This window comes from Lepidochelys kempii, chromosome 1 (assembly GCF_965140285.1).
Source record: "Lepidochelys kempii isolate rLepKem1 chromosome 1, rLepKem1.hap1, whole genome shotgun sequence".
Taxonomy (NCBI): domain Eukaryota; kingdom Metazoa; phylum Chordata; order Testudines; family Cheloniidae; genus Lepidochelys; species Lepidochelys kempii.
This window is the reverse complement of record NC_136380.1, coordinates 13,332,091-13,346,207: the sequence shown is the minus strand read 5'-3', so window position 1 is coordinate 13,346,207 and position 14,117 is coordinate 13,332,091. Positions and strand designations below refer to the sequence as shown.

The 14,117-nt window shown below is 52.1% G+C and overlaps 1 protein-coding gene across 1 annotated transcript in view; it reads left to right on the top strand.

The window, feature by feature from the left end:
• ARHGEF17 (Rho guanine nucleotide exchange factor 17) overlaps window positions 1–14,117 on the top strand; it is a 238,507-nt gene that overhangs the window by 180,267 nt on the left and 44,123 nt on the right. Inside the window, exons 4-5 of the mRNA XM_073329132.2 lie at window positions 2,856–2,972; window positions 4,147–4,239. Of these exons, the coding sequence (XP_073185233.2) occupies window positions 2,856–2,972; window positions 4,147–4,239 (210 nt within the window). The remainder of the gene's footprint in view (window positions 1–2,855; window positions 2,973–4,146; window positions 4,240–14,117) is intronic.

The window sequence follows — 14,117 nt, the reverse complement described above, 5'->3', positions numbered from 1 at the left end:
ATCCTACCCTGTGCCATCCTGCCCCCAACTCTGCTGCTGCACCCCAATCCTGACCTGTGCCATCCTGCCCCCAACTCTGCCGCTGCCCCACAACCCTGACCTGTGCCATCCTGCCCCCAATTCTGCTGCTGCCCCCTAACCCTGACCTGTGCCATCCTGCCCCCAATTCTGCTGCTGCACCCCAACCCTGACCTGTGCCATCCTGCTCCCAACTCTGCTGCTGCCCCCCAGCCCTGACCTGTGCCATCCTGCCCCCCAATTCTGCTGCTGCCCCCAACCCTGACCTGTGCCATCCTGCCCCTAACTCTGCCGCTGCCCCCAACCCTGACCTGTGCCATCCTGCCCCCCAATTCTACTGCTGCCCCCCAACCCTCACCTGTGCCATCCTGCCCCCAACTCTGCCGCTGCCCCCCAACCCTCACCTGTGCCATCCTGCCCCCCAATTCTGCTGCTGCCCCCTAACCCTGACCTGTGCCATCCTGCCCCCCAATTCTACTGCTGCACCCCAACCCTGACCTGTGCCATCCTGCCCCCAACTCTGCCACTGCATCCCAATCGAACCCAGTGCCATCCCGCACCCCAGCTATGTCAGTGCACCCCAATCCTGCCCTGTGCCATCTTGCACCCCCCAGCTCTGCCAATGCACCTCAATCTTGACATGCAACCTGCTGTTCTGTCTAGTTATGGCCCCGTCACTGCAATATCTGAGTCCATCTTCCCGTCCTCAATCCTGTCCCACAGGGCCCTGTGCTAATCCAGTTCTACACAGCTCTGGCAATGTGCCCCTCTAGCATCACTGCTGAGTACCAGCCGCTGTCGCTCGCGGGTCGGCAGCAGCGTCTTGACGCTCAGTGTTCGTCTGATCCATATAGAATTATCTGACATTCATCACTGTATCCCAGGGGAAAGGAGACTGTTATTGGACGATACACCTCTAGTCATCCATTGTTCCTGCTGAAGGGTCAGGGTAAAGAAGGGGGCGGGAAAAGCCCTAGAGATGACGCTGTCCGATCCACTGCATTGTGTTCCTTCTGTGGGTCTCAGCAGTTGGTCCTAAGTGACTCACCCAAGTCACAAAGGAGGCTGGTGGCCGAGCCAGAAATAGGAGCCAGGTCTTCTGAGTCCAATTCCTCCACCGTAACCAAGAGACCCTCCTTCCTGGAGATGGCTAGATACCCAATCCAGGCTTTTGGGCCAGAAACCCTGTCTTCCCAAATGCTTCCAATAGCCCTTCAGCAGCCTTTCCTGATGGACCAGGTGCTGCAGTCCCAATATTATTATTAATTATCTATATTATCACAGTGCCTACCAGCCCCACTCACAGACCAGGACCCCATTGTGCCAGGTGCTGTACAAACACAGAACTTTTAAAGCACAGCTGATTCTGTGATTACACATGCCAGCTTGGGCAATAGAAGCAATGAGGTTTTGAAAGACAAAGAGATGCCAGGTTGGAAACAGCTGACAATTGGATGGCACAGGGTTTGCTCACGCACGCGTGCGCGTGTGTGTGAGAGAGAGAGATTGACAATGTTATTAATTATCCGCCTGGCAAACACAGCAACAGTCTAACAAAGTGTACATTGAGTCAGCCAACAAGTAGGATTGGGTTAGGAAGAGGGGTGCCAGAACAGGGGTTCAGGGGGCTATGGCCCCACCACTTTTTACCAGCCGTAAGGGTGAGCGATGTGGGGAGAGGGGAGCAAGTTGGTGGGTGGTGTCTTGGGAGGGAAGAGGCGGGGTGGGAGCAGGGCCTGGGGGGAAGAGGCGGGGTGGGGGTGGAGCCTGGGGGGAAGAGGCGGGGTGGGGCCTCGGGGGAAGAGATGGCGTGGGGGGGGCAGAGCCACATTTCGGGCACTGGTGGCCCCCCCACTTTTAAGGAGCTTCCGTCGCCCCTGGTTAGGAATTGATTCATCCATTCTTCCAAGCAGTCTTGAAACTCACATTCATGCTTCATGGCAGGCAAGCCCCAGCGAATGCAGCAGGAAGCTCCTAGGTCAAGAAGGAGAGAGCTGGAGTTTAGATGAGGTGATCAGCCCATCTCACAGACTGCCCAGATTTCATCCATAATGTGCTTTCTAGAGACACATGTGCCCACGCGCACACACACACGTTATTGTTGAGGAAGGCCATCTCCCCTGTCCTCTTAGAAAACGAACCGGGTCTCCAGAGGACATGCTCTAGCCCAGGGGCTCTCAACCTTGTTCTTTTTGAGGCCCCCTGAAAATGCTATAAAAACTCCCCGGCCCACCTGGGCCACAACAACTGGTTTTCTGCACATAGAAGCAAGGGCCAGCGTTAAGGGGTAGCAAGCAGGGCAGTTGCCTGGGGCCCCATGCCACAGGGGCCCCTGCGAAGCTAAGTGGTTCAGGCTTTGGCTTCGGCCCCATGTGGTGGGGCTTTCTGCCCTGGGCCGCAGCGAGTCTAACGCTGGCCCTGCTTGGAGGACCCCCTGAAACCTGCTTGTGGGCCCCCCCAGGGGACCCCGGACTCCTGGTTGAGAACCACTGCTCTAGCTCAGCCCCGGCAGAAACTCCCCCAGTTCACAGCTGCCGTGAATACTTGGCTTTACTAATGTTAAGCTTTACATTCTTATTGTCTGGAGCACAAAAGCAGACTCTGATGAGAAGGTCACCAGATGAATGGGAAACCTGGGTGAAGCAGGGAGCAGTCGGCCCTACACAGAGTCAAAGGTGGGGACTCAGCTTCTCCAGCCCTTTCCAGACCCTCCTCCCAACCCCAGGGTTGCTCGTGTGGTTTTGTTCCCTGGTTTTCTCTGTATGACGTGCTCACAGAAAGCCTCCCTCTCATCCTGGAAGACCCCCATCATTGGTCTCTCTGTTTTGCTCCCCCAGTTTTCCAAGGACATCCTGGTGAGCATTTATTCCGCATACATCGATAACTTCCTCAACGCCAAGGATGCCGTGAGAGTAGCCAAGGAAGCCAGGCCGGCCTTTATGAAATTCCTGGAGGTAGGTTGCCATCCCGGCAGGGGCAGCTGAGCAGCTGATTTGGTTCTGCAGCTCAGTTGGTACAGTTAACGCATGTCCAGAGATGAGCGGCCAGACTCATCCCTCCATTGACCGGGGCTCAAGGGGCATCGTGCTGGAGCACTCTGGTAGGGGCGAGGGGCGTGGGAAAGAAAATGTTGGAGGGAACAAATTTGAATTTATCTGGCCAATATTTTTCCATGTTCCTGATTCTTTTATTGCAGATATTTGGGCCAGCTCCTCCGCTAGTGTGAATCGGTGTCACTCCACATCATCAGCTGATGTGAATCAGTGTCACTCCATTGACTTTATTGGCGCTGCACCCTTTTACACCAGCTGAGCATCTTGCCTCTTGTGTCTGAATAAGAACTTTCTTCCTTCCCGTCCAGCTTCTCCTGCTCCAACACCCCAGTCCCAGGCACTAGTCTGACACCATGGGAGTGACCAGGCTCATTCTCACTGAGATCCCCATAGGAGCCAGATTATGCCCTTGCTGTTCTCTGCAGACAGGGCCTGTGGACATGTAGCAGATCAACTCTGAGGCATTATGTCTCTGTTGGCCAGGCTCAGGGACGCTATCAGGCTCGGAGTGGGGCAGAGGGGCTGGCCACGCCCCCAAGCCATTTAGCCACGCCTCCTTGGTTCAGTCTTCAGTGGTGGAGACGAGGATGAGTTTCTAGCCTGGGGATTCCCAAGGTACTGGATCTCGATGCTGTCTCTGCAGTCTCCACCTAGCTGTGGTTTTGTGCATGGTCTGGGACTGATTGTAGCATGTCCTGAGGCTCAGACCGTAGGAACAGGATCAGATCTGAGGTCCATCCAGTCCAGTGACAGTGGCCAGAATCAGATGCTCAGGGGAAAGCACAAGACCCCTGCAGTGGGGAGATGTGGGGTAACCTGCCCGCCGCGTTAGCTCTCATCCTGGTCTCTACTAGCTCCAGAATGGTGAAGCCCTGAAGGATGAGGTTTAATATCCCTTCCAAAACTGTTGCTGCTGGTGATGATAACGCTGGATACTCTTGATGGCTGTGTGAATGCCCTACTGAATCTCGCTATGTTCTCAGCCGTGACCCGTGCGGTGTTCAGTCCCCGTGAGCCGTTAGTCCCATTTCTGACGAGATCCCCCTCTCCCACTCCCTTCCCCACTGTTCTGCAGCAAAGCATGCGGGAGAACAAAGAGAAGCAAGCGCTTTCGGACCTGATGATCAAGCCTGTGCAGAGGATCCCGCGCTACGAGCTGCTTGTCAAGGTGAGGCGGGGCAGGGCGGGGCCAGCGCGCCGCAATGGTGCAGCCACATTTCCAGAGCAGCACGGCAGCCTGCTGGGGCTGTCCCCACTGGCCTGCAGGCTCCGAGAGGAATGCCGTGAAGCCATCTGTGGGGCAATGCAGATAGGCTGGGCAGTTGGGAAGAGGTGTAAGTTGGATGCGGTGAGGTCGGTCACCCGGTGAACTCCGGAGGAGCTGATGGAATTCCTGTCTGTAGAGTTGGTCACATTCACCTTGGACAGAGTCCCCAGGGACACGCCGAAGGGAGCGATCCTGCATTAGTGGGGGATGGGATGGGTGATCATAAGAACGGCCAGACTGGGTCAGACCAAAGGTCCATCTAGCCCAGTATCCTGTCTTCCGACAGTGGCCAATGCCAGGTGCCCCAGAGGGAATGAACAGAACAAGTCACCATCAAGTGAGCCATCCCGTCGCCCATTCCTAGTTTCCGGCAAACAGGCAAGGGACACCATCCCAGCCCATCCTGGCTAATAGCCATTGATGGACCTATCCTCCATGAATCTATCTAGTTATTTTTTGAACTAGGCCAATAGGCCTTTTCCCTCTTTGAAGTACCTGAGTCAGCTTGGTGCGGGCTTGCCGAGCGAGGTGTGGTTCACTGGTGTGAAGTCAGGGAGCTGAGTTTGAGTCCCACTTCCGTTGCTTTCGGGTCAGGCGCTTGTGAGTTGTTTTGGAAGGATGTCGTGTTCTCTCCGGTCCGTTGATATCAGTAGGACCAACAGGTGCTTCACCCAGCTAAGAACTGCCCTTTGAGCTCCCTGGCCTGTCTACACAGGCCAAAAGGTGCTTTTTCCAGTTGAATCAGCTGAGCAGGGCTGAATGGTCCGAGAGGATCTCGCAGTCGATCGCGATCTCCAGCGGCGTAGTGTGGCTTCAGCTAAGGCAGCTGTGGCAGACTCCCTGCCTACCCCAACCCCACGCTACTCCCGGAAGTGGCCAGTGCAGCCCTGCGGCCCCAGGGGAGCAGGGGTCTCCCTCCGCGTGCTGCTCCTGGCTGCAAGCACCGCCCCCGCAGCTCCCATTGGCCGGGAGAGCTGCAGGGGCGATGCTTGCAGAGAGGGGCAGCGCGCAGAGCCACCTGCCCCCACCCCAGGGGCACATTGGCCCCTTCCGGGAGCGGTGTGGGGCTGGGGTAGGCAGGGAGCCTGCCTTAGCCTCACTGCACCTGCTGCCGACCGGGAGCCACCAGAGGTGAGTGCTGCCTGGCAGGAGGCCGCACCCAATGCTCATCCCTGAGCTCCCTCCCGGAGCCAGCACCCCATACTCCCCCTGCACCCCGAACCCCCTCCTGCACCCCAACCCCCAGCCCCCTCCCGGAGCTAGCACCCCATACTCCCCCTGCACCCCGAACCCCCTCCTGCACCCCAACCCCCAGCCCCCTCCCGGAGCCAGCACCCCATACTCCCCCTGTACCCCGAACCCCCTCCTGCACCCCAACCCCCAGCCCCCTCCCGGAGCTAGCACCCCATACTCCCCCTGCACCCCGAACCCTCTCCTGCACCCCAACCCCTAGCCCCCTCCCAGAGCTAGCACCCCATACGTTCTTCTGCACCCCAAACCCCCTCCTGGACCCCAAGCCCCAGCCCTGACCCCCCTCCTAGAGCCAGCACCCCAAACCCCCTCCTGCACCCCCACACTCTGCCCCAACCCAGAGCCCCCTCCTACACCCAAACTCCATCCTAGAGCTTGCACCCCTCACTCCCTCCTGCACCCCAACCTCTTGCCTCAGGCTCAGCCCAGAGCCCCCTCCCACTCTGCGAACCCCTCGGCCCCAGCCCAGAGCCTGCACCCCCTCAGGAAGGCCAACCCCCTGCCCCAGCCTGGTGAAAGTGAGTGAGGGTGGGGGAGAGCAAGTGATGGAGGGGGGGGATGGAGTGAGCGCGGTGGGGTTTTGGGGAAGGGGTGGGGCCTTGGGGAAGGGCAGGGGAAGATCCTGGGTTGCCCCTAGATTCAAAAAGTGATCTTGGGCATAAAAAGGTTGGAGACCACTGGTCTAGACCTTAGAGCGAGAGCTGCTTGTAAGGAGCGCCTTAAACGTCTGCTGGTGAAACCAGCGACAACGGGAGGGGCCGGTCTGTTTAAATCCTGAGGGGGTGGGTAACAAAAGGCCCCACCCCCTCAGCGACGGGAGGGACCACGGCCCCAGAACTGAACAGAATACAGGGGACAGAAGAGGGGTGCCGGACTGTCGGGTCTGGAAGACGAAATTCTCAGCAGGAGGCTGCACAGGCCACAGCTCTGCAAGCGTCCCCGACAGCACTCCACCAGCGGGCCAGCTTGGGGCGTGAAAGGGCAGGTCAGTCTCCATGGCCTGTCCAGTCCAGGGGCTCTCTTGAGACTTGCCTGTTAGCACCGACCGACTGGGTTTTTGGGCTGTGGGCAGTTGTCCCCTCGGAACAGCGGCGAGAGCCATCTGCGTTCTCTCACGTCGACCCCCTTTAGCAGCCGCCAGGATTTGAAGTAGTGACACCAGAATGCTCTGCTGTCCCGCGGCTGGACGGGCTCACACGGATGGGTGGCTGTGGTAACCGTGCCGCAGCACTGCTTAGCCGGCTGGCGGCCGGCTCTTTGGTGCTGGGGAGCTAATCGCCGCTGGCGCACAAACCTGCATTTGCATTGCAGAAAGGTGGGCGGGAGTCAGTGAGCCCCAGGTGGCTATAACCTTGCAGCAGCACAATGGGCAGCAATATGTGCCTAGAACAGGCTTCCCAGGGCTGCCAGTTTCCCGGGGTGTTTAATGGAGCTTTGGTCTTGGTGCAGTAAATGGAGACTTGTAAAAGCGTTTCTCCTCATGGGGTTCGAGGGAGCTGGGATCCAAGCAGCGTTTTGGCCCTGCAGCCTTCCTCCTGAGAGGTGTGTGCAGCACGGGTAAAACCAGCCACACTCAGGGTATTTTCTGCCTGTTAAATGTTAACGCTGACCCAGAGACTATGACTTTGAATCTCTGCTCTGGTTGGCCGAGGGCTGGAGGAGAGAAAGCAGCTCTTAGAACTGCCGCTGCAGAACGGTTTGCCTCCAGAGCTTCATATTGTAATGTACTGGCTAGTGTGTCTGTGTGGCCACTGCCTTCTACTGGGTGGAGTCAGGATGGCTGAACTGTGTGTCAGAAGCCCTGTACTTCCAACAGCCAGTGGCGAGTCTTCTTCTGTTAGAGGATTGTGCTTTTGGAGCTGGAGGATCTGAGTTCTGTCCTGGCTGTCTTTGTGAACCTGTGATTGGTGCTGGTGGGATGTAGAGTTCTACTTGGCTGTGAATTTGGTACCATACACTCGTATAGAAGTGTAAAGGGGTAAAGCCAGGGAGTAAAGGTTAAAGGTAGGTGCGTAGATTGTAAGCTCATAGGGGCAGGGACCATCTCTTTGTTCTGTGATCGTACAGCATCAGCACCTAGCCCAGGCTTGTGACCGTGGATCCTAGACACTATGCTAATAATAAGAACAGCACTCTGATAGAATTGCGATGAGCATCCTCCACAAGCCTAAATACATAGATGCCTACATACAGAGATGGGGCCAGACCAAATCCCTAGATGTATGGAGATGTCTAGAGATCACTGGATCAAACACCCCCAGACTTTGCAATTAAAGGTATTTCCAGTGACTGTTGTCAAAGCAGCCCCTTCTGGATAGAGCTGGGTAAAGTTCTGCCTGTCTAGGTTCGTACGTCATGCTCACTACCCTAGCGGATGAACAGACTTGCAGCAGTTTCTTATCGCAGAGATCTTTGCAACCAGGTCCTTCCATTTTTATTTGCACAGGATCCATGTCCCCTGTGCTTGGGTTTGAGTTGCAGGTTCTGGTGACCTCAGATCTCGGTGTGAAACAGAGTCCAAGCCAGGGGGGTTCGCCTAGTTTCATTTTGAAACCATGCAGAGCTGCTAGCATCACATGATTTTGATGTAAAACTGTGGATCGTTTAAAACAGGGCCTGGATTCATTACAAAGGAGCCTCCTGCCTATCAGCAAGGTCCTCCTTGAGCTTTACCTTTGTAATGAAATCCAGACACTAGGCAAGTTTCAGAGGGATTTGCACTTGAATGCAAGTGCCCAGCTTTGGTTACATGGTGGAGCCATGGTGGGAGCTGGGGAGGAAGAAGGAAATTGAGATTACATGGCTCGATCTACTACAACTGCAAATGTAGGGGATAATCCGAGTTTGTCATCATTAGTGATTTAGCATGAGTTATTTGCATCCCCACTATACTCCACACACAAAACCCTTCCACTTCTGTGTTAGCTGCTCCCTTCAGCTCTCTCTAGTGTGGACGCGGGCTAGTACATGGCTGACTAAGACCTTGTTTCTGGTCTTTCCTGGACAAGAGCCCAAACTGCAGAGTTTGGATCTGGATCCTGCACTCCCCCTTAGTTCGGAGGTGCGTGGATCAGTGGATTTGGTTTGGTCTGTACAGTGATGGAAGAAGTACCCCGGCATTATTCTCTTACATTATGGTGTGTGCAGTGTCTCCAGTGAGCCAAGGACACTAGCCTCCAAACACACACCTGAGCCTGACATCGATAGCTAATACAGAATTGCTCAATGCTGCTGCTTTATTAACTAGTTATTGCTTTGCATTTATACTATATACATTACAGCATCTCTCCAGGGCTGGAGGTGCCAAGATTTTCAAAGATGACAAGTCATTTTGGGTGTCCAACTTGAGACAGGCCCAATTTGTAGAGGCAGGTGGGGAGCAGTTTGTGAAAATCAGGCCTCATTAAGGTGCTTTGAGTTGGGCCCCAAAAAACAGAGTGACCCCAAATCACTAGTTGCTTTTGAACATCTTGGCCCAACGTATGTAATTCCGTATGAGTGACAGCTTGATTGGAGAGGTTGAAGAGAGCTCAGAGGAGAGCAATGGGGCCCTGGGGAAAGGTTGAGAAGGGAATGATCAGTCTGGAGAGAAGACCGCTGCAGTGACACACAATAGCTACCTGCAAATATCAAACAGGATGTTTATAAAGGCCAGGCCCAATTATTTTTAGTCATCACTGAGGACAGAACAAGAAGTTTCCAGCATCAGCTGTTGCAGATGAAATGTAGCTTAAGCATTAGGGACAGGAGAACTTTATAGTTTGAAAGAATTAGACGGTGAAACGCGCTACCAAGGAGAGGCGTAGACTTTCCAGCTCCGGAGATGTGCAAGGATAGTTCGCCTTCTAATAGGGATAGCTTAAGACAGTGGCATTTACCTTGCACCACTCTGGGCTTCTGTGAGCCATCTCTGAACCGGGCGCATCAATACTGACTCTCCTACCTCGCTGGTGGGTTAATGTCTGGAAAGCACTTTGGGATCTTGAGAAGAAATAGATCTACATGATCCGGAGACTCTTTGCATAGTGTTCGTATCATCAACATGGGCTGCGGCTTCCTTTCCACCCTGCTGAAAGGAACCGCCCAGCCTGGAGCAGGGATTGTGCGAGCAGGGGCTGATGGCTGCCGGGGAGGATTATGCACTACCTGCCGCAGACATGTCCCATGCCTGGCTGAGAGGGAGCACATCGGATTGGCTTCTAGGAAGTGGCTGTTACTCGGCCTTTAGGGTAGAAACCACCTTAGCCTGTCGGGAATGGAAATTCTTTTATGCCGTGATCTGACCCTCTGACGCTGAGGGACAACGTCTGTTCGCAGTTCCAGTCGTGAGACCAAAGAGGGAACGGAGAGACAGGAAGAATTGGGGAGAAAAGGAGGGGGATCGGGACGAGAAGAGTCCTGGGAAGGAGGGGAGGGAGAGATTGACGTTCGCTGGCCTTGTGCAAGGGCTGCGTTCACGCCACTACTGTGGATTCTCTGGCCATTCCCACGTGCTGTTGCCAGCTATTGAGCAGAGCGCAATATCCTATTCCTCACCGTTGCCCCCCAAGCAGCCACGGAGGCAGCTAACGAGATCCACGGGCAAGCAAGCAGCAGTGCTCCCTTCAGCTGTGTCCTCCACCCTGACGTCCTTTTCACAGCAGACCAGCCATCCAGTTCAGTGACTGCAGATTCAAAGCATTGCCAGCTCTATGTCTGTGTGTACCAGGGCTCTAGATGCCACGTTGAGCTGAAACCCTTGTCCGTGACCAGGGCTCCCTCCATCCTTCTTCCCCTGATTTGTCCACTGGCCTTTCATTCCTCAGGGGCAATCAGTTATTCCCTCACTAGGGTGCAGGAGAGATTTCACGTTGTCACTCAGAAAAATGTAGCTGCCAGTCACCACTCTCAGGGCTGGTTGTCAGTGTTCAAGTTTCTTCACACAGCCCCGCCATCACTCCTGGTTCCATCCAGTCGCTCCTGATAACCCAATTGTCCACGGGCACCACACAGCTCTACTGGTGTTGCCAGCACCTCTGCTATTCCAGTCACTCTCCCAGTGGTAGGAAACGTGCATCATTATTTCGTCCAGCCTTCTCGAGAAAGCTCTGGCTAAGAAGAGCAGCTGCAGGAGTCCAAGGTTCAGCTTCAGAAAGTTGAAGCTAACTTTTTTCTTTTTTCATTGGAGCCGGCTGGATGCCAACCCCACACATGCAGTATAGCTCCTCTTTAAACACACACGTCATGGGAATAGTCGCCGTTTGAACTGGGATTTCTAGGAACGGCACATAAAAAAAAAATCACAATGTATAATAAGGATCCCAATATTACAGACGTCACTTAAGCCCCAATTTGAAACGCTGCCACCTCTGGGGTAAAATATAGCAACAGTTTACAGAGTAACAGCCGTGTTAGTCTGTATTCGCAAAAAGAAAAGGAGGACTTGTGGCACCTTAGAGACTAACCAATTTATTTGAGCATAAGCTTTCGTATGCTTTCGGAAACCCACAGTATGCATCCAATGAAGTGAGCTGTAGCTCATGAAAGCTTATGCTCAAATAAATTGGTTAGTCTCTAAGGTGCCACAAGTACTCCTTTTCTTTTAGCAACAGTTTAGTACAGGAAGTAGGGAGAAAAATCACTGTATCCAGCTAAAACTACAGAAGAAGCTTTAAAGAAGAAAAACGTAATTAGCAGAGCTTGAATTTGGCCAGGATGCCAGGGTTAATGCTGCTACTCACGTGAGAAGGGCTGCAGGATCTCAAATGGCCATGATTCGTTAAGGCCTCTTGTTCTATGGCTCATCACAAAGTGCCCCATGGGACATCGAGTCAATGCCATCTCCCTGGCTTGCGCAGTAACAATGCCACTTCCTACCGCAGCTGTGGTTTCCGTTGCTGGTCTCCTGTCCTGGGACTTGCGGTGAATCTGTCTTTGCTTAGTCTGTAAGGTTTTTTAGACAAGATCACAGCCTCATTTTTGTTAACTTGCCACATGTAGGCCACTTGTTTTGACTCTTAGTAATTGACCTGTTTCTGCTGCCATCGGTTTGTCTGCCAGTGCTCTTCTTGATTATTTGCATACCCACAATCTGTCATCCTCAAGCCTTCAATGCCAATAGTTTAGCGGTCACCCTAACCTAATTATGGATGTGTTTTAACTGGCCGGCTGCTAATGAAAATAAGGGATCCAAGCCAGTCAGTTTCCCATGTCTTGTCTTTGTTACAGTAATATTTGCAGCAAATGGAATGATCTCACTGGTCCATGCACAAGTAAATACTGTTTTTGTGCCTCATACAGACCCAGACATCTGAGGTTTCCACAGTGAATTAAGCCAAGGGGCATTGCCAAAGCTGTCAGCGCACAGACACTGTGCAGACTACGGAAGAAGTGTAATTCACCCAGCAGGGGGTGGCGTTCCAGGCAAAATAGGAAGAATTTTTAACCAGTGCCTACAGGTAGTTAAACTGGTTGTCAGGTCAAGCACCAGGTAATCCTCTAGAGCATCCTTAAAGTTCTTAGAGGCCAGCTGTGAAATCTGATTTATCACTAGCCACCTGACCAGGAAAGCTAAAGACCTCCCTCAAATTTTTTATCCTGAGCTCTGGATTAGTCCCTTTGGGGGTTTGAAAAATAACTCTGCTGAAAGGATCAAATGTTACCTATTAGGAAACAAGATGCTATTTACTTAAGCAAAAACATAAAGCAGTTGACAGAGCTTGATACCACAAATGGCTTTTATTTCAGGATCTCTGAATTCTCAGTATTTCAGTTCTGTAAATAAAATAAGCTGTTGTTAGAGAGTAAAGCGATTGTTTGCAACGAGTTTAGATTGCTTGGTCTATTTAGCATGTCAAAGCGAAGGTTATTTGGGGGTGGTGGGAGGAGGTCTTGATCATGGTTTATAGCTTCCTACCTGGGGAGAAGATTTCAGATAGAAAACGGCTTTTAAATCTAGCAAGCAAAAAGCATAATAAGATCCAATGCTGGAAGCTGAAACTAGATAATTTCAGACTAGAAATAAAGTGCCCCTTTTTAAAGTGAGGGTAATTAGCCATTGGAACAATTCACCTAGGGATGTGATGGATTCTCCATCACCTGATATCTTCAAATCAGGATAAACTGTCTTAAAAATGCACCCTAGTCCAACCACAGGAACTCTCTGGCTCTGGTAATGCAGGAGGTCAGACTAGATGATTGTGAGGTATTGTACAGTAATGAGGGGGTGGCATATAAACACCCTAGATAGACAGATAACCATAATGGCCTGAAAGTCTATGAACTGGGGAAGTGTTTGCTGCTTTTGTTTTTCATGGGATTAATACATCTAAACCACAAGTGTTGCCATTTCCAGAGAATATGCACTCGGTCACCTCCGTTGATCGAACCATCTCAGACCGTATCCAAAAAAATCAGAGACTGGAGCTCTGAACATTAATAACTAGACCAAATGAACATGCCTACGAAATCTTCCCCATTATCCCCAAACAGTCAAGCTCTCAGTTAGTGCCCTGCGAAAATAATGGGAACGGTGGCTTCTGAAACCTGAGTGGGAAACAGGATTCTTCTCCAGCCATGCAACCACTCATTTTTTCGCTCCCTTCTGCTGCTGTCTTTTGCACGTACTCTCCAAACACTCCAGGAGTGTTGATTTAGGTGCAGTCCTCTGATGGGGCTGTTCAAAAGATGATGATGATTATTTGAGTGCCCAGAAATGCATAAAATGCCTCCACAAAACACAAAAGACAGGACACAGTCCTTGCCCTGAGCATTGTACAAATTAAATTCAGATTGTCACAACAAGTGAGGGGCATAGACAGGAGGGGGGCAGGTGGATAAAGGTCGGAATAGTCACGTCGCTCAGTGACTCAGTGTAGCTGGCAATGTTCTTCATCAGACAGGGAATTATCAGCCACGCCCAAATCAGGCTTTAGCCCTTGCTTCTGGGCTCCATGTTGTGACTGTGGTTGCTGGAAGGGGTCACTCTGAGAATGCTCAATCTGGGCAAACTGTAAAGAATGGAGCAGACTATCCCCAAAACTGGTGGTTTATTCTAATAATTAGATTCACCAAGCCAGCAACAAAACAGCTTCTGCAATACCTTACTGTTTACCCAAAAAGCCAGAAATACAGCTCCCCTAAAACAATCGAGCCCTGGGCTCCCATCCAGACAGCCAAGTCAAATCTGGTGAGGATTATTTAAAATCTTATTCACCATATATAAAGTTCTATCGATCCCAAGAAATTGGACACATACCCACCAGGTCAATGAATATTTCATATCTCACCCAAATATACGCTTACAGCCAATTCTTATTAATTAATCTAAGATTTATTAAAAAGAAAAAGTTCTTGTGAATAAAAGATCATTATACCTACAGATATGAATAAAGTTCTTAGGTCAGTTTCATAGCATAGGTGAGCTGCTGACTTGTAAAAGTTCTTGCAGAATCAATTTAATAGGTTACTGTCCATGTATAGAGTTTGTTCAAATTCTTGTTCAAAACAGGTAATCATCAAGTGATGGATTACTTGATGATTACCTGTTC